This window comes from Streptopelia decaocto (genome assembly GCF_964273445.1).
Source record: "Streptopelia decaocto genome assembly, chromosome: 17".
NCBI classification, from domain to species: domain Eukaryota; kingdom Metazoa; phylum Chordata; class Aves; order Columbiformes; family Columbidae; genus Streptopelia; species Streptopelia decaocto.
The window spans coordinates 2,100,758-2,121,643 of record NC_138672.1 but is presented as its reverse complement, the minus strand read 5'-3'; the positions used below and the strand labels follow the sequence as shown (position 1 = coordinate 2,121,643).

At 56.2% G+C, this 20,886-nt stretch overlaps 1 protein-coding gene across 4 annotated transcripts in view; it reads left to right on the top strand.

Annotated features, from left to right (window-relative positions):
• Positions 1–16,488, top strand: part of GRIN1 (glutamate ionotropic receptor NMDA type subunit 1) — a gene marked incomplete at both ends in the record, with an annotated part of 37,448 nt that extends 20,960 nt beyond the window's left edge. For 2 of the 4 annotated variants that reach the window (XM_082067792.1, XM_082067791.1), the window contains 10 exons: positions 705–832; positions 1,016–1,180; positions 1,506–1,624; positions 2,300–2,412; positions 2,915–3,063; positions 3,847–4,004; positions 4,434–4,595; positions 6,331–6,440; positions 7,595–7,740; positions 16,420–16,488. In XM_082067792.1, coding sequence (XP_081923918.1) covers positions 705–832; positions 1,016–1,180; positions 1,506–1,624; positions 2,300–2,412; positions 2,915–3,063; positions 3,847–4,004; positions 4,434–4,595; positions 6,331–6,440; positions 7,595–7,740; positions 16,420–16,488 — 1,319 coding nt within the window. Of the gene's footprint in view, positions 1–704; positions 833–1,015; positions 1,181–1,505; positions 1,625–2,299; positions 2,413–2,914; positions 3,064–3,846; positions 4,005–4,433; positions 4,596–6,330; positions 6,441–7,594; positions 7,741–10,341; positions 10,453–13,273; positions 13,478–16,419 lie in introns of those variants that run through there. The other 2 variants (XM_082067790.1, XM_082067789.1) reach the window with 2 other exon arrangements.
• Between the last annotated feature and the right edge of the window lie 4,398 nt (positions 16,489–20,886).

Genomic DNA, 20,886 nt, shown 5'->3' with positions numbered 1-20,886 from the left:
TTTCCTGCTGTCCCTCTTCTGGGCGGGCTCCAGGGCTGTTTGGGGGGGTGCATCCCCTGTTTCTGTCTCCTGACATGCTCCAGTTCTCTTTGCCTTGATCTCAAGCAGAAGCAAGAATCATGAGGCACTGGTATTAACAGCATCAGTTTCAAACCCTTTTATTATGGAAAGCCTGTTTCAGGGTTAGGACTGAGCACCTGGCGGGGACTGTGAGCTTTGTAGCAAGGCCAGGCTTGCCCAAACCCACCTGAACTGCATCCCCTTGGCCCATCACACTTTCCTGTGCACAACTAGCTGCCCTCCTCAGCCCAGACCTGTGTCCTGGGCTGTGTTCAACATGATGGGTTCCTGTTGGCCCTCCTCCAGCACAGCATGCATGCACCAAGTCCCCTCCATCCTGTGCGGTGGGCTGCTAACACCAAATCTCAGCTCCCCTAAATTGGGACATGGCAAATGAATGAGTTCTCATCACCCCTGCCTGCCTTCCTCCCACACCCGTGTTTCCCTCGCACCCATGGGTGATGGAGGGAGTGGGACAGGGTGGTCAGTGGCAGATGGCACTGCCTGAATAACGTGATTACATCTCATATGAAACCAGAGCGATGCAGGGGACTGCTCTCGCTGGGGACAGCCACAGATCCCACATGGGGTCCCCGGCAAAGGGCTGCCTCCACTTGCCCCCCCCACTTTTCTCCTGCCCACAGGCCGCCCCACCGTGGCACTGTGCTGCTATGGCTTCTGCATCGACCTGCTCATCCGGCTGGCGGGGGTGATGAACTTCACCTACGAGGTTCACCTGGTGGCTGACGGTAAATTTGGTACCCAAGAGCGGGTGAGTTTGGGCAGCTTGCGATATCTCTACCTGTATCATGTGTTGAAACACCTCCAGGCCCCTCTCCAGAGCAGGGATGGGGTGGGGGATCCATGCAGGGCACCTGCCAGGTGTTGAGGGGCCATGGCTGGTGGGGGACAGGTGTCAGGGCGGTGGGCTGATCCTGCTCTGGCTCTCTGGCAGGTTAACAACAGCAACAAGAAGGAGTGGAACGGGATGATGGGGGAGTTGCTGAGTGGCCAAGCGGACATGATTGTGGCTCCTCTCACCATCAACAATGAGCGGGCACAGTACATTGAATTCTCCAAGCCCTTCAAGTACCAGGGTCTCACCATCCTTGTGAAGAAGGTATGGGCTGGGATGGGACAAAACTCAAACAGGGGACGTGCCCCTGGTTCCCCAGCTTGCAGGCACGTGCCATGCCTGCACTGTGCCCAGCTCCCCCATCTGCTGGCCCTGCCCACCCCGGGGAAGCTGCAAATCCCAGCCTTTGCTGTGCACTGCCAGCCTCCACATTGCTGGGTTTAATGCTGGGTCTTGTCTCAGCCATCCTGAGCCTTCCTGTGAGCAGGAGGAGATCGGAGCAGGGCAGGGGCCCCAGTGACTCCAGCCGGGCTGGCAAGGTGCAGGCATAACGGGTGCCAGCACTGTCCCTCTCTCTCCTGTCTGCTAGGAAATCCCCCGCAGCACCCTGGACTCATTCATGCAGCCTTTCCAGAGCACGCTGTGGCTGCTGGTGGGGCTGTCTGTGCACGTGGTGGCAGTGATGTTGTACCTCTTAGACCGATTCAGGTGAGTGCTCCTTGGATTACCCAAGGGCTGGAGGGGACAGGGACATGCTCCTGGGAACTGTCACCTGGGTCCTGCCGTGTCTTGCACAGCCTTGCAGCCCTTTGGGAGGCTCTTGCAGGAGTTAGTTCTGCTTTCTCTGCCCCACCAGCCCTGGGATGAGGCTCCTGACTTCTCTGGCTGCTGCTGAGCTGAGAGATATGGATATGTGAGGTACTCGGCACCTGGATTTGTGGCAATATGCCTGTCAGACCCGGTGCCACATTGATGCTTGACCAAGGGGACTGTCAGCTCCTGAGTTAGTCCCATTCCTTGAGCCCAAGGCAGCTCCTCTGAAGGATGGGGACCCTGTCTCCCCTTTAACCTTGTGCCCAGAGGCTCTTGCCTGCAATCTGCAGGGACCCCTCTATGTTGCAGTGGGAGAGGCTGGAGCTGGCCAGGATCAGATGGTCTTTCTGGCCTGGAGAGACAAGTACCAGTGTGAGCTGGACGAGGTTGCAGATCAGCAGAGAGGACACATAGGGCAGCAGGACATGAGAGGTGAAGAGCTGTTTGGGGCATAGGTGCAGCCTGTAGGGGTGAGTGATGTAAGTCTGCACCAAGACGCTTAGGGTACAGCAGAGAGCCCCAGGAACCAGGATAAGTGACATCAGAAGAGTTCTCTGTCTTGTTTTCCAGCCCGTTTGGCCGGTTCAAAGTGAACAGCGAGGAGGAGGAGGAAGATGCCCTGACCCTCTCCTCAGCCATGTGGTTCTCCTGGGGAGTGCTGCTGAACTCCGGCATCGGAGAAGGTGCGTTACAGTGTGCAGAGGGGCTGCTCTGCCCTGCGGGCCTGGCCCTGAGCCGTGGGAACACTGGGCTGGGGGAGAAACCCTTGCCCTCTTCCACTGCCTCCTGTCTGTGGCAGGGCTGATGCCCTCAAGCACCATGAATGGGTGCAGCCCTTGTCCCTGCGCCTTCCCTGCAGTGGGCTGGTGGGGGATTCGGTGATGGTGCTCCCTGTGCAGACCATCCTACCACCTCTCACCGTCAGGAATGGGAAACGGATCCTTCTTGGGCTGCTCCTTCTGCCCAGGGTCACCCATTAGCTCAAGATGAGACACATCACTCCCTGGAAGGAGGCATGTGTTTTTCTTGGTGTGCGCAATGCAGGACCTCCTTACGTGGCTGTCAGCAGAGCAGATAGATGGGGCACACCTGCAGTTGCCATCAGCCTCACACGGGATGGACGTGGCTTTGGTGACCAAGCCAAGACCTTGTCGCACCAGTCTGATCTCACCTCTCTTCCTCCAGGTGCTCCCCGGAGTTTCTCTGCTCGTATTCTTGGCATGGTGTGGGCTGGCTTTGCTATGATCATTGTGGCTTCATACACTGCCAACCTGGCAGCCTTCCTGGTGTTAGACCGGCCTGAGGAGAGAATTACGGGCATCAACGACCCCCGGGTAATGACCCCTCACTTATTTTGTCCTTCCCTATCCACCTCTAGGCAGAGATGCAGGAGATGCCTCCAGTGGGTACCTCCTGGCTCCTGTAATGTGGCTTGTAGTAGCTGGAGCTCTGCTTTCACAAGGCTGTGGGTCTGTGCCAGGGGGTCAAGCCCCAGGTAGCTCTGCCTGGGGCTGTTGCTGGTGGGTCTGAACCCCTGTGCTGAGTGGGAACAGATAGACACAGGGAGGGATCAGCATATTGTCCAGAAATAGAATGTACTCAGCCAAACTGCCTGCCAGTTCCTGGAGAGCCTGTACTAACCAACGAGGAAACAATTCATTATGGATGAGTTATAACTAATGAAATTGTCCCTGCGGTGCAGTCAATACTCTCAGCAGATACCAGCGTGCCTCAAACCCATTTCCTGCTCTGGCAAGGACACAGCCACAGCTTATCAGCTCAGGCATGTAGGAATGTACCCCACAGCAGGACCAGCCCACAGCATCCCACACCCCACTGTGTCCTCTGCCCACAGCACTGCCAGCCCCATGGCATCCACAGGCCTCCTGCACCCTCAGTGCCACAGTGTCCCTGTCCCATAGCATCCCCTGCCCCACCGCCATGGTCCCAGAGCATCCACTGCCCCATGGCACCTTCAGCTCTGCTGAAGAGACTCAAGGTCTTCTCTGGGAAACAGGTCCCTAAAGGGGATGGGAAATTAGGAAACGTGGCTTTGGAGTGAGCCAGTTTGGCTGATAAAGGACAGGAGAAATAGGAGGTCTGGCCTTGCCTTTCAGCTGCGCAACCCCTCTGATAAGTTCATCTACGCCACGGTGAAGCAGAGCTCGGTGGACATCTACTTCCGACGGCAGGTGGAGCTGAGCACCATGTACCGGCACATGGAGAAGCACAACTACGAGAGCGCTGCCGAAGCCATCCAGGCAGTGAGGGACAAGTGAGTGTGGCCAGCACCTTGCCTGGCCATGCCGGGAGGATTTTTGGGGATCTGCAGTCTGGTGGAGCAAGCAGGGCTGATGCAAACCTGGAGGGAGGTGCAGTCAAAGCATGGCTTGAGGAGACCTGCCTAGTCGTAGAGTGTGCTAGGTCTCTGGATGGGGAAAGACACAGTCAGACCCCTGGCCATGGCCTCCCTTTCTGGCCTCTGCGCTTGCTTCTGTGCGAGACTGGGTGGCTCCAAGTCCCATGTAAACCCCTCACTCTCCTCCTCCAAAATTTTGCCTCCCAGCAGCACAGATACTGCTGGGAGGAAGGTGATGCTAATCAGTGCTTAAATTAGGGCTGGGAGCACCCTCGCTGCTCCCAGGATGGCTGCAGGCAGGCTGGGCTCTGTATCCTCACCTGTCTGTCCTCTCCCGGTGTCCAGCAAGCTCCACGCCTTCATCTGGGACTCAGCGGTGCTGGAGTTCGAGGCCTCTCAGAAGTGTGACCTGGTGACAACAGGGGAGCTTTTCTTCCGCTCCGGCTTCGGGATCGGGATGCGCAAGGACAGCCCGTGGAAGCAGAACGTCTCCCTGGCCATCCTCAAGTCCGTACATGGCTCTCAGCACGGGGCTCGCCCCAAACGCTGCATGTGTTAGCACGCAAGTAGCCTCGTGTCAGGCACCACCAACCCCTTCTCCAGTCCTCTGCAGGGACAGGCTCTGGGGGCTGCTATGTCATGCTCGATGGAAGGGACATGCCTGAGTGTCCAGGGTGGGCACCCACGGTGTCCGCTCCAGCTCGCAGGGCTGGGGCGCAGCATGGAGCTGGTGGGAGGGCAGAGCAGAGCGGGGCAGCGGTGGCGGGCAGGGGCAGAGGCAGAGCTGGCAGGGAGCAGCCCTGGGGCTGCAACTCCAGGCCCTGTGAGCAGGGCACAGGCTGCAGCAGCAGGCAGCGTGCTGCCATGTCCCCGCTGCTCCCTGCGAGCTCAGCCTGGCTGATTGCATTGTGTTGCCCTGGCCTGATCTTCCAGGGGCTTTTCTTTCAACTCTGGTGATTTCTGTCAGGCAGACGTATGTCAGGACCCCTGTTGAGTACAACTAAGGCTTTTATACCAGAATTATCCTGCAGCATGGGGTGCCATAAGTCAGTCTGATAATATGGGTAAAAAGGGATTTCCCTGTATGAATTTGGAAATGCCACACTTGTTGCAGACAGAAGAATGTGGTGATGGAGTAACAGGCAGCAGGGAAGCAGCAAGTGGAGGGAGGGAGATATGTGAGATTAATTTTACAGAGAGATGGGGCCAGAACCCACCAGGGTCCTGCCCAAGATCCAGAGATGAAAGGCCTGAGGAAGAGCATGGACAGGATGGGGATGACCCAGGCAGGACCCAGGGTAACATAAGGAGCCAGAAGAACCCGTCTGTGGGGTGGGTGACAATGGGACAGGTGGGATTTAGGACAACAATGCAAGGAGCCTGGAGAGGCAGGAGCCCTTGGTGTCCTGCTGGGAGAGGATGGGGAGGCCCAGGGCTACAGATGGCCCAGAAAGGTGGTGGGGACGTGCCAGGAACAAGAGGGAGGAAACTGCAGGGGGACCCACGGTGGGACGTGTGCTCTGTGCCCACCTCCATCCCCAGCAGCTGTTCAGACAGACATGGGCACTGCAGGGACATGGTTGGTTAGTTCTCAAGATGTGACACCAGGTTGTCGGGGAGTCCCAGCCCTTGCTATGCACAGCAGGGAGCTGCCAGGCAGCAGTTTTGCCCCTACCCTGATCTAGAGGGGGCTGGTGATCATCACAGTCTGGGGTCCAGCATTGCCTGAGCTCCCAAGTAGCTGTGGCAGATGGGGGGATTACGCAGGAGGGCAGCGGGGACGTGGTTCATGTCAACTCCTTGCAGCCTCCCTCCCAGTGCTGCCCACACCCATCAGCTCCATCCGTCCCCTTGGGAGCCAAGCTTGCACATGGCTCCCTTTGGCAGCCGCCGGGCAGCTCTCTGGCTCTCAGACAGGGCCAGCGGCACCTGGCAGCCGGGGATGCTGCGTGCACTGCTGCGCTGTGGCTGGTGCAGCGCTAGCTGTGCACACGCAGTATGGACACCCACTGCAGACAGACCACACATACACATACTTCCTACTCAAAAGCTGTGCGTCCACATGCATGTGAACAGGTCAGCCAAGTGTGCACACACAAGTGTGCACACACAGACATCATCGGTTTGTGTGTTTGTAGGCTGCAGGCAAGCACAGCGTCCTAGGATGGAGAGGAGAATGTGCCCCAGCATGTGCCCAGCAAGTCCCCAGTGACTACTCTGTCCTGTCTCCTTGTGCTTTCAGGTCCCACGAGAACGGCTTCATGGAGGATTTGGACAAGACTTGGGTGAGGTATCAGGAGTGTGATTCCCGTAGCAATGCCCCAGCAACACTCACCTTTGAAAATATGGCAGGTTTGTTCTGCAAACCTCTTTCTTCCTCTTCGCTGGGTAGCCTGCTTTCGCTCAAGACATTCTCCTCTCCGGGGCTCTCCTTTCAGGCCAAAGCTCTGCTTCTTCTGGGTTTGTGCTTTCCTAGCGCTGGGAGGCTGCTGTGTTGGGCCCCAATCCCACCTTGTCCAAAACAGCTCTGCAAAGTTTCCCCCAACTTCCCTGGGGTGGCTTTCTCATCAGTGGGGATGTCCTGCTTTGAACATTGCTCACCTCCCTCTGCTCTGGCCAAACTGCTGCTGTCACGGTGAAATCAGAGCTGTCGCCAAGGCAGAGAGAGGGAGCAGCAGCTCGGGGGAGGCGAGAGAGGCCGCGGAGGCACGTGAGGACCCTGCTGCAGGAGGGGGCTGGTGGTGAGGGGCGGCCCCCAGCCCTGAGGAGAGTGTCCTGGCTGCCCTGAGTGGTGGGCAGTGGGCAGGAGGAGGAGAATTGATACAGTGGGGGGTTTCTTGGTCCCTCTTTGCAAAGTCTGCAAGTTCCCCCAGATGGGCTCTCCCTTTGCAGCAATGTGTTGCTGCTGGTCCTTCATCCAGCCAACGTGGTAATGAGGGGTATCCGATGGGACCTCATCCTTTCTAGCACCGCAGGCCAGGGCAGAAGCACTAAGAGAAGGAGCACTTTGCTCCATCTCCTCAGGACACCACTCCAAAAATGTCAGCCCCAAGGGTTGCTGTTGGACGAGGGCAGCACAGAGGGCTCTGTGCATGGCTGTCCTTCCCGATCGGAGGAACGGGAGCCCCAGAGCTGGGTTTCTGGTGCAAATGACCCTTCAGGCCCAGGGGATGGGGTCTGCCGTGGTGCTCAGTGCAGCACCCAACATGCCGTGCCTGCCCCCAGCATCACTGCAGCGCAGCCGGTGCCCGTGCCCGACCGACAGGAGCTTGCACAGACATCCAGCACCCGCCACCTTTCTGCCCATCACCACAGGTCCCCAACCTGCAGCGCCTGCCCTGCTCTGCTGGGTTCCCCTCCCCGGCCACTCCAGGATGCAGGGGGATGGTGGGGGGCCAGGGGGACCCTGGGTTGTCAGATGCTCCTGTTGCTCAGCGTGATACAGAGGAAATGAAGTGTCATGGTGCAATTTCCATTGCCCCCTGTAACTTTCCTGCTTATTTCAGGTGTGTTTATGCTGGTGGCTGGAGGTATTGTTGCCGGGATATTTTTAATATTCATAGAAATAGCTTACAAAAGGCATAAGGACGCGCGGAGGAAGCAGATGCAGCTGGCGTTTGCAGCCGTTAATGTGTGGAGGAAAAACCTGCAGGTAGGACAAACCGTTTTTAGAGCAAATCTCCAACAGGTGCGTTTTCCATTCCTTCACCAAATCAGTGAATGTAGAGCTGTGAATTGGCATGGGGCCCTCTGTCCCACATCCCACAACCCAGTAACTCCAGTCAGGTGTTACTGGGTGGCTAGCAAGCCATAGGGTCCCTGCCTTGTCCCCAGGAGCTGACCTTGGTTGTTGCTGTCTCTCCCGGGAGGTGTTGTACACAGCTCCAACCGGGACAGAGACCTGGCCCAAATGCCCCAGTGGTGCTTGGGACACAGACTTTGCTCTGCTGGGGACCACGTGCCGGAGCCACATCCTGCCGTGGCTGAGCAAGCAGTGCCAGCACGGCTCCCTTTGCGGGGGCTCAGCCCGGTTCCAGACGTGCTCACCAGCAGACGGGAGGGTTGATGCGCTGCCGCTGAGCATCCCTGCCCGGTGCGTGCAGAAATGCTCCAGGGATGGTTTCCATCACCTCCCGCTCCCTGCCCACTCCCCGGGGGTGCGGTAGCCCTCATTGCACCCGGGACTGACTCCAAAAAGAGGTGGTGCGTGCTCTTGTCCTTTGCAGACAAGGACATCTCCCCAGGCGGGGCCAGCAATGTCAGTGCCCAGGCTCCCCTGCGCCCCTTCCCCGGGGCCTCTCCGCAGCCTGTCCCATCCCTGAAACACCTCCGTGCTGCTCAGGTGGGGGAGCCCCGGGGGGTCGGTGGCGCCGGACAGTGACACTGAGCCATAGGCATGTCTGTGGGCCACCAGCCTCACATTTCCCTTACCCTGTTGCTTTTGGGGCTGAGCCCCACGGTGCCCCTGAACCCCAGTTTAGGGCAGCTGGAGGCTCTCTCTGAATCACCCGAGCTGCTTTTCTCCCTTGGGGAAGCAAACTGGCGTTCAAAGAGCAAAAGATCCTTTAGGTGACTAAAGGACACTGCGGTTCGCAGCAGAGCCAGTGAACGAAAGAGAGAGAATGAGGCTCGGGGACCCCAAAAGGAGCCCAGAGTGGTGGTCCTGGGGGAGCAGCGCTGGCTGGGGCGTGCGGGGGGCTGCCTGGGTGGAAGCACCTGCCCGAGAGCAGCACGAGGCCGGGCTGCTGTATCCTGAGAGCTCGTGGGGTTCAGTTCACTGATAAGAGTCTCGGAAAAGTCATTTCTCAATCTTTTTTTCCTTTTTTTAATTTTTTTTTCCTTTGCTTCCGAAAAGCAGCAGCACCGAGGGGGTTAAGGCTGCTGGGACAGAGCACACTAGTCGCACTGCCATTTTTCACTTGCCAACCTTCTAGAAAATACTGCACTGGGTCCTTGGGCAGAGTCTGTGGGACTGAGAGCAAAGCATGCTGCCCTGTGGGGGTAAACAGCCTCATGGTAAAGAGCCGTTTGACATTGTAAGACTTTTCCACAGGAGGAAACGTCAGAGCACTAGTATCTGGTACATTGCTAGAAGGTAGGCAAGTGGAAAGATTTATTTGTTAAAACAAACAAACAAAAATAATGGTTTTTGGGGTCACAGTTTTGCCATGGCTATTTCCTGAGATGCCATGGAAGAAAAAGACATTTCATTCCATTCATCTTGCTTTCCTTTCCGTTTGTGCATGTCCGCAAAAGAGAGAACTGAGAAGGAGGAGCAAATGTATCCCCGAGCATGCTCTACGCACCAGCGGGATACATTTTGGTTACCCCCGTGCGGTAGCAGAGCCAGACCTGGTCACTCCGTCCCCCGTCGGAAAGGTCACACTCATTGGCACGAAAGCAATTGGGGAGGACTCGTTCTCAGCGCCCGCCGCCGAGCGCAGCCGGTCCCCACGGCTCGCTGCCCCCGCACCATGGCGGCTGGTGCTCCCAGCCTGCGCTAACCAGGTCCGACTCGCTAACTCCAATGCCTACATTTTTCAGTTCTGTTTCTCTTTGAGTTCATCCTGACCCCGATGACATCATAGCGCTAATGCTTTGCCTCCTCCCTTTCTTTTCCTTTATTTTTTTTCCTTTTCTTTTTCTTCCAGTTTCTTTTTCTTTTTCTTTTTTTCTAACCAGTTTTACTTTGAGCGACAAAAAAACCAATCCACCACCAACAACCACGTTCGGCTTTGCACAACTGCATCATTTAAATTTTTGAATACATTTTTTTACAGATTATTCATACAATGACTTCTCTTTCAATGCAGTCCTCTCTCTCTCTTGTGGCACTAGGATTCAGCCTCAGAAAAGGCCCTGAGCCAATTTTCTCTTTTTTAGCGGTAGGCGCAGCATCTCACGTCTCGGTCTAGCCAGGCTGGCGGTGGCAGCGAGGGGCAGGGTGCCAGGCAGAGCATCCCCAGGAAGGCAGGTCAGCCGTGCCGGCCTGGACACAGACACCCAGGAGCACAGGGCATCTCCCCAGAGGGGTTTCCAGCACTCCAGACGCGAGGCCGGCCCCGTAGCTGTAGCAGTTGGTGGCCATGCCATAGCCGTGGGTCATGGTGGCCCCTGAAGGACTGGGAGTGACAGGACACCTCCAGTAGCTTTCTCACCTAAATGAAGGACATGACACGGGGCAGTATTCAAATAGATTTAGCGTTTCCAACAACACACTAGAGATCTAATCACTTATACATATTCATTTTAGGATAGAAAAAGTGGTAGAGCAGAACCTGACCCTAAAAAGAAAGCCACTTTTAGGTCCATCACCTCCACCCTGGCCTCCAGCTTCAAGAGACGTAGGTCCTCCAAGGATACGGTAAGAGGAAGAAGAACAATTCTGCCCTCTCTCTTTCTCTCTCTTTCTCTCTTCTGCCATCCCATCGACTGCCACACACCCATCCCGAAGCTGCCAGTGTACATGCATAGCTCATGTTCGTCACCAGTCAGTCAGTCAGTCATCCCGTGTACCTTCAAGGATGCTGGGATCCTGGAGGGCAGGCAGGAGGTGGCTTGGAGTCCTGTGATGAGTTGGGAGATGCAACCAAGTTTTTGTTTTGTTTTTTGTTTTCTTTTTGCCTGGATGATTTTTGATGTTCCTCTCTGTGCTTCGCTCACCTTACCGGTGCTGACCTCTTGAAAGCGATGACTTTTGGTTTTTTTAATTATTTTTCTGTTCCTGAGTGTTCCTGTACCTGTTTGTCATTGTATGCCTAAAAACTATCACCTCAATTTAATTTGGGCACCGTGTCACCTCACCGAGAGCCATGCGTGTCCCATTCTCTACATGTGATTTTTGTTTGTGACGATTAGCATTCGGGACGTAGTCTTCGGCACAGGAGTGGCAGCTGTCTCTGGTTATTGTCAGCAGTAACGCAGCTCTAGAAAAGAGATGCAAAGGCTTGAAAGAAGAGGTTGTTAAAGACCTAACCTTGGTTCGAACTTGTGCTTTCCACCTTGGAGTAAAACTGCTCTCATGTAACCAGAGAGAATTTCCAAATTGCTGCTTCTAAAGCCAGCTGTTTCCAAATGTGCAAACGTGTCTGCTCGTGCTGGAGCTTCAGACACTCTTCAGCGTCAGGTTGGGCTGTTGGTCTGTCGGACTGAGCCGTGTCCCTCTGCATGTTGCCGTCTGTTGTATGACACTCTGCACTGTGGCTACTCTGTTGTCTCGTGTGGCAGCGGCGGCTGCGTTTTGCTGCCCGACCTCCCGGTGCAACGGGCTTGCCGAAATCGCCTCCCCGGGGTGACCGGCGGGTTTCTGCCCAGGGTTGCTCAGATCAGGTTCCCCACCAGGCTGCCCAAGGCATGGCGGGGACGGGGGGACAGCGGTGTGGGGAGATGTGGCCCCCAGCATCGGGGTGGCCTGTCCCCAGCTGCAGCTCGGGATGCCTCGGGGAGCAGCATGTGATATTACAGGGGGTCTCGGGGCCACAGCTCTGTAGGCGAAACGGAGGCAACTGCCTTTGACACCAATGCAGGCTCCATCCTGAGAAGCTCCTGGAGCACCCCTGGGACACAGCCCTGGGGACAGCAGAGCCCTTGGCCAGGCTCTCCTGCCACCATCTCACACAAAGTGCTGCTCTTGCTGTCACCTGGAAACCTGGCAGGCACGAGGCGGGGACCCACGCTCTCCCCACTCATCTCCCGTAACCAACAGGGAATTCAGGCATCCCTGTCACCTCCTGCACTGCTCCCATGCTCCTTGAGCAGCACCTTGTCCTGGTGATGCCCCCGTGTCTGGGATCCCCCATCCACACCTCTGCACCCACCGAGCAGCACTGCAGAAAAGTTGCAGGTTGTTGTCTTGGTGGCCTGAGCCCTGACCAGGGGAGGGAGAAGAGACCTGGGGTGGGTGATGCAGGGACGAGAAGATTGGAAGAGTGAGAAGGTGGAGGGGAAGGTGGGATACACAGAATAAAAGGGGAGAAAAAAAATGCAGAAAGAGTTGGCAGGGGCGACCATCAGTGTGTCTCAAGCAGACACCATGTTTTTTTAGTGTTTGAGCCACTCCATGATTAGGAAATCAAGGGGCTCTGTCCTGGGAGATCAGGAGCATCATGGTGAAGTGGGTACCTCAGGACACCAGCACCCACGTTGGGCACAGGAGAGGGGGAGAACCCAGGAACAACAGGGCAGCCCTCCCACATCGCTCTCTCCTTGCGGGGGCATCCTGGGTCTGGTCCTGCTCCCTGATGTGACATCCATGCTACCACACGCCACTCCACAGCGCTCTCTGCCCCAGGGTAGGCGCACCCCAGTGCCCCTAGCTGGCCAAATCCTGGGGCCGTCTGCACCAGAAGTCCCATGTACGAGCAGTGGGGCCATGCTCTCCCCTCCCCTGGTCCAGTGGAGACCAGTGCAGCATGGGACTCCCATACTTTCGGCCCTGTCCACACTCTTCTTGGCATGTTGCTCATGGGCAAGTCACGGAGGAAGATGGTCCCACTCATCCCAGAAGATGGCCCCCGCTTTGGGGGCAGCTGCATCTCCAGGGCAGATATGGGCAATGATGCTCTGCTGCCCGGGAGCCTCTCAGAGTCCACTGCCTGTCATGGGGTGACACAGCTGGGGTCCCAGGACACATTCCCCAGTGAATCAGGCTAGATGGGTCAAGAACAGGGGCCAACATCCAAGCCAACAGGGCCAAGATGGAGGTTAGCAGACCAAGGTCCGCCTACTGCAGGAGGCCCACGGTGACACAAGCTTTGTCGTGATGTCGGGCAGACCTGCTGGTTGCTCTGCAGGGTGAGCAGCCAGCAGGAGGGTGCTGCCACCAGCTCATGTCACAGCCTGCTATTTGGTGCCCTCCGCTTCCAGGCAGCAGCCCTGGCTCAGAGACCCCAATGCCCTCCTGCTGTGGAAGGCCCCATGAGTACGTAGCATGCTGGGACACGTTGCCTGGGGTCCTTGTAAAGATGAGAAAGCAGAGAGGTGCTCTGTTTCATGATGCTCGGCAGAGCCGTGGGCCCACACCAGGTCTCAGCTGGGCAAGGCTTGAGAGCCCATGGGGCTGGAAGGCCAGGCTGACCCCAGCCCCATGGGCTCTCCTGGCTAGTAAGCAAAAGACGCAAAGCTGGTGGCCTTGCTTCTTTCCCTTTTCGTTGTCGGGAATTTTAAAAATGGATTCTGCTCTGCAGCCCTGCAGAATGGTCCCTCAGGAGTGCCAGAGAGACAGGCTGGCACCATGGAGCCAAGACAGCCCTGGGAAGCTACCACCCCACTCTGAACGTCCTAGCGCCCACCATCACCCGAGCTGCACAGCCTCTCCGCGGCACATCATCCCCACCGCCCCAGGAGGAGATGCATGTGTTCCCCATAGGCAGCTCCTGCAACTCGAATAGCACTCGTAGAGCTGACGTACTGCCATCCATCGCAGCCACCCACGATACTGCAACCCCACAGAAGCCATGTGAGACGCATAAACCACACAAACACCTTCCGAGCCGGCACATTTCGTACAGACACGTAACGAGGCGCACAGATCCCTTAGCTTCCCCCCACCGCAGCCGTCATCAGACCCCGCGGAGCCACGCTGCCAGCCCGCGGGCGTCCCCCCAGGCACAGCATGACACACGTCCCACGTCACCGCAGGCGAGGGCCCGGCGCTGCCAGGCAATGCTCACCCTGCAGCCATGGGGATGGTGCCAGAGCTGGTCGAGAACCCAGGGGGTTCATGGAAAAGGTCACCTTTTCAGTGAAGGATCAGCCATCCCAAAGCCAAACGCTTCTTGGCTGAACAAGAACCTAGTTTTTGGCCCAAAAGAACCAAAAGTAGGTCAAAGACGACTATTTTTTTTTTTTAAAGGAAAGTTGACATTTTCTACAGCAAGATTGCATTTAGCTGGAATCGTAATTTTTAATTGAAAACAAATAAAACCAAACAACAATGAAAATTCTTCCAGAAAATCTTCCACCAGCCAGGGACTACCATATGAGCCCAGATTAGGTTGAAGTCATTTTTAAAGACATATTAATTTCTTGTCTATATTTTCTTCCTGGTTGTCATTTAAAGTTTTTGGTGCCTTCACTTCACTTCCATACCTTAACATGTTTGAGTCTCTTCTACGATTAATATTGATTAATTTCTTGGCTTTATAATGTTTGGTTTGGGGATAATTGCACCATCCCTGTAACATAATTTGCCCTAAATTACTGATATGTGCTTTTAGCATTGGTTCTACTTTAACATAGTTTTGATATGACAATTTTCTTGCTTTTTTTTCCTTTTCCTTTTGTTTTTGTTTTTTCATTTTTATTATTAAAATTGCATGCATGAACTCTACACAAAAAAAAGAGTAAATGAGAATGTTACCCTGTGATAACTCTGTGATTGGAGGAGATATGCTTTTAAATCCAAAGCCATGCTCTTGTATTTTAATTTTGCTGGCCAGATTCCCCACTTCGCTTGGTTATTTTAGCATTTCCCACCCCCGGAGCTGTGCAGAGAGGCCAGAACGCCCCCGCCTGCCCTGCTAGATCCCAGCTTTGCAGCGCAGTGGCGCACACACACTGAGGCACACGCACACACACACACACCTCTTTCCCCCGGCCGCTTGCGTCAGGCAGGACATTGAACAAAGGACCTTTCTTCTGCCCGTTCCTTTTTGTATCTCAAGTTCCTCCTTCTTCTCCACCAGTGAGTCACCAGCCTCTCCCCTTTCCCTGCCACCTCTCCTTCCCACGGGAATCAAGCCACATCCCACCAGTGCACACCTCCCGCCTGTTTTGCTGTGGAAAGTCTGCGTTTAGCTGGAATCCTGATTTTTTGCAAGGAGGGCACTGTTGCACCCATTTTGGGGAGGGGGGTCTTTTTGGTGGGCTGATGAATTGCCACAAAAAGCTCCCCCCCGGGGCAGCAGAGCGACTTTGGGATTGCCTCGGCCGTTCCCTGCGCAAACGGGTGACGGCCGAGGTGTTGCCACTTAGCACAGCAAGGCCATGGCAAGGAGTTGCTCAGAGGCTCCGTTTTAACGTCAGCCAGTCCCCTAAATGAGTGATCCCATGAGATGCTCCCCCGGTGTCAGCACATCCCCGGCACGTGTACTGGTGAGATGGGACCGTCCTGCTGCCACCCCCGCCCCAGCAGCTCCCGCCGAGGGTTCCTGGGGAAGCACAAAACTGGGCAGAGCAGAGCAGCCCCGGGGACCCCATGTGAAGCTCGGGGGGACCCCAGGCCTCCCCGCGGCAGGAGGCAAGGTGTAGGGCCACACAAGGTAGCCACAGTGCCAGAGCCGCCAGCAGCACTGCGGGGGCCACAGTCGCCACTGACCAACGCAAGTCGGGTAAAATCCTGCCACCTAGGAGCCCCCCAGGAGCCCAGAGAAATGGCAGCCCTCCTGGGAGCCTGGTGCAAGAGCCACTGGAGAGGGTCCACATCACAGCACCTGATACCCACCGAGACCCTTTCCTGCCCTGGCACAGGTTCAGGTCCCCAGACAGCAGTGCAAGGTGCTCCGTGCCAGCCACTCCCGCAGTGGGGCTGGACAGGGCTTCCAGGTCAGTGTTTGGAGTCAGGACAGTGGAACTGGGAGAAGAAGGGAGCATGGAAGGAGGAAGGGAGACAAGAACTGCCCAGTTGCAAAGCCCTGCCTGGGGAAGAAGGACTTTTTTTTTCCTTGCCCATTGAAAGCTATTTCCGCTCTGACCATTTGCTTGCTGATGGAACTGCGGCTGGGGAGCATTTGCCAAGCCCCCATCCGCAAGGAGCGCAGAGCCCCAAACCCAGGCCACATGCTCAAAACACGCTGTATTTTCACATTAGCAATCGACGCCACATTTTATTGCAAGTCAGCCACACCGCACATCTCACCTGCATGACAGGATAGCCAAAGCAGAGTCAATCAAGCAGGGAGGTGAAACGCCCTGGCCTCAAAGCACAGCTTGATCTGGCACGAGAGAGATGCTGAAACCCAGCCAGACCCTCCAAACACAGGTTCAGCCGTGGGTTGGGCTGATGAGTCACAGGCTCTGTCTTGTAGCTCTCCCAGAGCAGAGAGGGACTCGCTCCGCAGGCGACGTGGCTGCCGCGCTCGGCACGGGCTGCGCCGCGCTCCCGGGCGTCCTCCCTGCCCAGCCCTGGGGTGCTTGGAGAGTGTCTGCAACGACCTCTGCACAAGCCCGGATTGCACTGGGAAGGGGACCCCAGCCAGCAGTAGGTTTTGGGCTGTTGCATCACCCGTGAGAGATTTCCTGTAGGGACACATAGGGTGTAAGTAGAGGCGGGGGCAAGTGCCAGAACTGCCTAACGCTTCTTTCTCCTTGTCTGTGTCTTTGTGTGTTGCAGCAATATCATCCCACCGACATCACTGGCCAGCTCAACCTCTCCGACCCCTCAGTCAGCACTGTGGTGTGACCTTCTCCCCAAGGGCCATCAGTCCTTGCCCAACACAGTCGGAAGGCACAGCCAGGACTGCCTTTCAAGGGACACTGATGGGTTCTTCTGGGTGAGATGGGAGGAAAGCATCCTTCATCCATACACAGTGACTTCATTGTATATCTCCCTTCCCAGGCCTGCTGCCATGCTCGTGCTCCAGAAAGCACGGCAGAACCAGGACACGGTTTGGACTTCACTGTACAGAGATAATTGCTCCCAACCAGTGCTGTTGAGAATCAGTATTGACCCTGACTGGCTATGTGCGAGGGGAAAGAAAGGACTTTGAAAGGCACATGGTTCCTGCTCTCCTACGCCAGCGGGGAAGAGGTGGTGCCAGGCTACAAACATGTGCTCCACTTTGCAGGCTTCAGGCTTCTCAGCACATCTACAGCCCCTCAGACGTGTGCTCCATGTCTCCCACCACCCCAGAGGGCTCCAGTGTGACGTGCTCGTGGTCCTGAGTGGCTGAAGCAGCCAGCGCGGTTCGGCAGGTTGGACACGTGTTCCTGCTGTGCTGAGCAGGGACTGGAAGATGTGTGCTCTGTTCTCGCTGGGGGATGAACCCCCCTGTTCCTCCCTTCCATCAGCCTGTGCTCAAGGCTCATGACTACAACTCAGCTCCTGTACATGGTCTGTTTGCGGCAGGAGAGCTCCCAGCCCTGCAGCCCACGCTCCTGTGCTAAGCATGGTACTCTGGAGGTCATAACATACTGTCAGCCAAGATTCTGGCTCCCCATGTGTCCTCTCCTGCACAGAAGACATCCCCAAGGCCCGGCCATGGCCAGCATGTAGCTCTCACACCATGGCTTTCTTGGCCAGGAGCATCTCCATGGGGAATGGCTCTGGGCAGTTGCATCAACTTCTAAACAAGCTCCACACTGCCTCAGCACCAGCAATGCAAGGAGAGATGCTGCTGCCCGGCCGTGGTTTGCCATGTACTGCTGTCTCTGCAGTGGCCACCCAGCCTGCCTGCAGCGTCGGGGATCACAGCAGGCGCTGGCAGCCTCCCGGCCTCACTCACCTGTGGTACGAGCTCGCCAGCACCTCCCGCAGCAGCCCTGCAGCTCCTGTGGCTGCACCAGGCATGGAAACCAGACCCCAGCTCCAGAGATGGGAACCAAATGAGATGGTCTGACACTGTTACTCCCCACACCTTCCTCCCCTCAAGCCTATGTGCCCATGTGCCAGCATCCTTGAGCACCCTCCCTGTGGATGCTGCGAGCAGGTGCGGATACATGAGATTTGGGGAAGCATCTGGTAACGGCCAGGCTGGTGATGAGCAGCTACAGCGTGTGCACGGGCAACATCACATCCTGCCTCCTGCGAAGGCACAAAACTCACCTGCAAGGTGATACCAAGTCCCAGCAGCATGAACTGCCTTCTCCTTGCCCCAGACAAGCAGAAAGGGCTTCTCCCTGAGGGTCTGCAGCCTTTGCAGGCAGGATTTTCAGATGGCAGCTGAGGTCTGTGAGCATCATCCCACTGACTGCAGTGGCTCCATCAAATTCATCTTGCTCCAGCTGAGAAATCGGACCCATTATACTTTATACGTCAGTGTAACATTAATACAAAGTTTTTGCAAGAGCTCAGTAAAGTCTAGACTGGATCATGAAGCGGTTTATTCCAGTGCTGTGTGACTCTTTCCATCTCTGCCTTCTGGCAAATCTGGCAGGGAGCCCTGTGCTGAATCAGAGCCTCACCCAGCACTGCTGTAGGGTTTGTAAACCGTAAAAGGTGGAGGGATGGGGAGGGATGGAGAAACCAGCAGGGAGAAAGGCTACAGGGAAGATGGGGAGGGAAGGTCATCACCCTTCCAGGACAGCCTGAATGGCCAGTGTGGGGGAACAGGCCGGGCAGTGGCAGGCTGGGGACAGTCCAAACTGTCCAAATGCCAGCACTGTGCCAGCTGGCTCTCACCCATCTCTGTCCAGGTGAAAACCAGCCCCTGGCACTGCTGTGCACCCCAGCTCTGGGGAGCCAGCATGGGGCAGCTCCAGTGGGGCTGGCGTTGGGAACAGAGGAGTGAGCACAGGGGTGAAGGCACCTGGGGAAGACCCTGCACATCAGCCCATCCTAGGTAGGTGACCTGAGGGATTTGCAAAGTGCAGCTCCCCTGGGCTGAACTGAAGCCACATCTCTCATTCACAGCGTGCTCCCCGTGTGCTGAGACCACCAGCCCATCCTCCACGGGGGCCTCAGCCTCAGGACGACTGGGGAGCAGGAGTGGGCCTCAGGTGCCCACACAGGATGCCAAGTGAGGTCCTAGCGCCACATGGGAAGCCCAGGCCTTCTTGGGAAGGACTGAATGCTGCCACTAGAGAGGGTCTGGGGGAGCTGGGATTGCTCCTGGGAAAGGTGCTGTGCAAGGCGCTGGTCCTGCCAGCGGTCCTGCTGCCGTCCCGGGTGCGGGGCTGGTGGCGCTGGAGGAGCTGCTGCTTGCACCAGCTCCCCACAGCCCTCGTACCCCTCGCTGGGGAGAGCCACAGCGGGACGAGACGAGCGGGAATTGAGCAGCACGGCAGCATGTTGGGTTGGTTTCTCTCTTGAAAATAAAAATGGGAGCAAGCCACAGCTGAGGTGACATCCGGTTTATTCTCTGCATGATTTATTTAACCCTTTCCGAGAACTTGCCAAAGGACATATTGACTCCTGCCATATCCCTGGCTTGTCTCACAGCTCTTAGAATATAATCATAGAAACATTTTATTTGGAAAAACCTTCAAGATCATCAAGTAGCCTACCTCTAGCACTAAACCATGTCTCTAAGAGCCTCATCTATACATCTTTTAAACACCTCCAGGGATGGCGAGTCCACCACTGCCCTGGGCAGTCTGTTCCAGTGCTTTACAACACTTTCCAGGAAGAAATGTTTCCCAATATCCAATCTGAACCTTCTCTGGTTGAGGCCATTTTCTCTCATCCTATCATTTGCTACTCAGGAGAAGAGACCAACACCCTCCATGCTACAACCTCCTTTCAGGTAGTTGTAGAGAGCATGGGCAAAAGATTGAACAAATGGGGAGGCTGGTGGCCACAGTCATCATGGCTCTTACCATCTGGCAATGGGTAAGAACTCATGCCAGAAAGGGCTGTTGCTCCTCCTTCTGTCACTCCAGCTTGTGCTTTCCTCTGGAGCACAGCTGCAGCTCCTTCCAGGCCGTCTCCCTGTGCACTCACTAAACATTTCCATGCAATGCCGGGGAGAAATGTTTCCAAGGGAAAGGCAGGAGGTGGCAGGGCAGGAAGATGCAGGGGCAGCCCCTGCCCCTTTTCGTGGACGATGGGAGGTGAGGCAGCAGCAAGAGCTGCAGGCTCTGTGCTGTAAACCCACACGGGCTTTTTTGTCCCCACTCCCATCACTGAGCTAATCAGGACCTTGCCCTTGGATGAGCTTCAGCCCATGCAAAATGCTGTTGGGGGAGGAACCCTCGGCCGCTCCGTTGCCAAACCACATAAGCTCAAGGCTTTGTCTTTCCAACCCTCAGCCTCAGCCTCACCCTAGATCGCGGTGGTTGGTTGGCTGGGCCTTCTCAGCACAGCAGCCCTGTCTCAAGGGAAAAAAAAAATATAAAACCAAACTACCAAATAAACATTTTGCAACCTGCCCTGTCCTTGAGCAGCACATGGAGGTGCCTGGGGCTTTCTGAAAGTCCCATGGGGGCTTTGGAGTGCCCCAAAAGCACCCAGAGATCCTCAGGTGCACCAAAAAGCACACCAAGAGGTCTGGGGCACACCAAAAGGCACACCAATGCCTGTCAGGACACCAGAAAGCCAAACAGATGGCATTTGGATGCACAAACAGCCAAGCCAAGGGGTCTTGAGGGCATGGAAAGACACACTGAGGCTGCTGGGGTTGCTGAATGGCAGATGGGGAGGACTGGGGCACCAAAAGGCCCAAGGAGGGCTTGGGGGCAAACTGAAAGGCACATAGAGGCTCCTGGTCTGCAGCAAATGGCAAATAGAGACTTCTGGGGTGCACTGAAATGCACCCAGAGGAATACAGTGTGTCCTGGGATGTCCACAGGGGATCCTGGACTGCACCGAAAGGCACAGAGGGGTACACTGTGCATCCCAAAAGGCATACTGAGACCCTGGGGAGCAGATGTGGCAGGACAGGGTGAGCCAGAGGAGAAGGGGTGTGCAGGTCTGGGGGTGTCCTGCGGGACCCTCCCAAACACAGACAGCAGCTGGGTCAAATCAAGCTGCTCCCCCCAGCAGTGGGGCAGAGGGAGCTTGGCATCATCTCAGGGGACTCCAGGAGGAGGAAAAAGAGTGAGTTCCAGAAACAGAGCATCCTCTCACTGGTCCACAGGGAAATGTTTGCAACAGGGGTGTGCAGCCAGCTGGAGAAGGTCATGGACCACCGCCCGCCCAGGG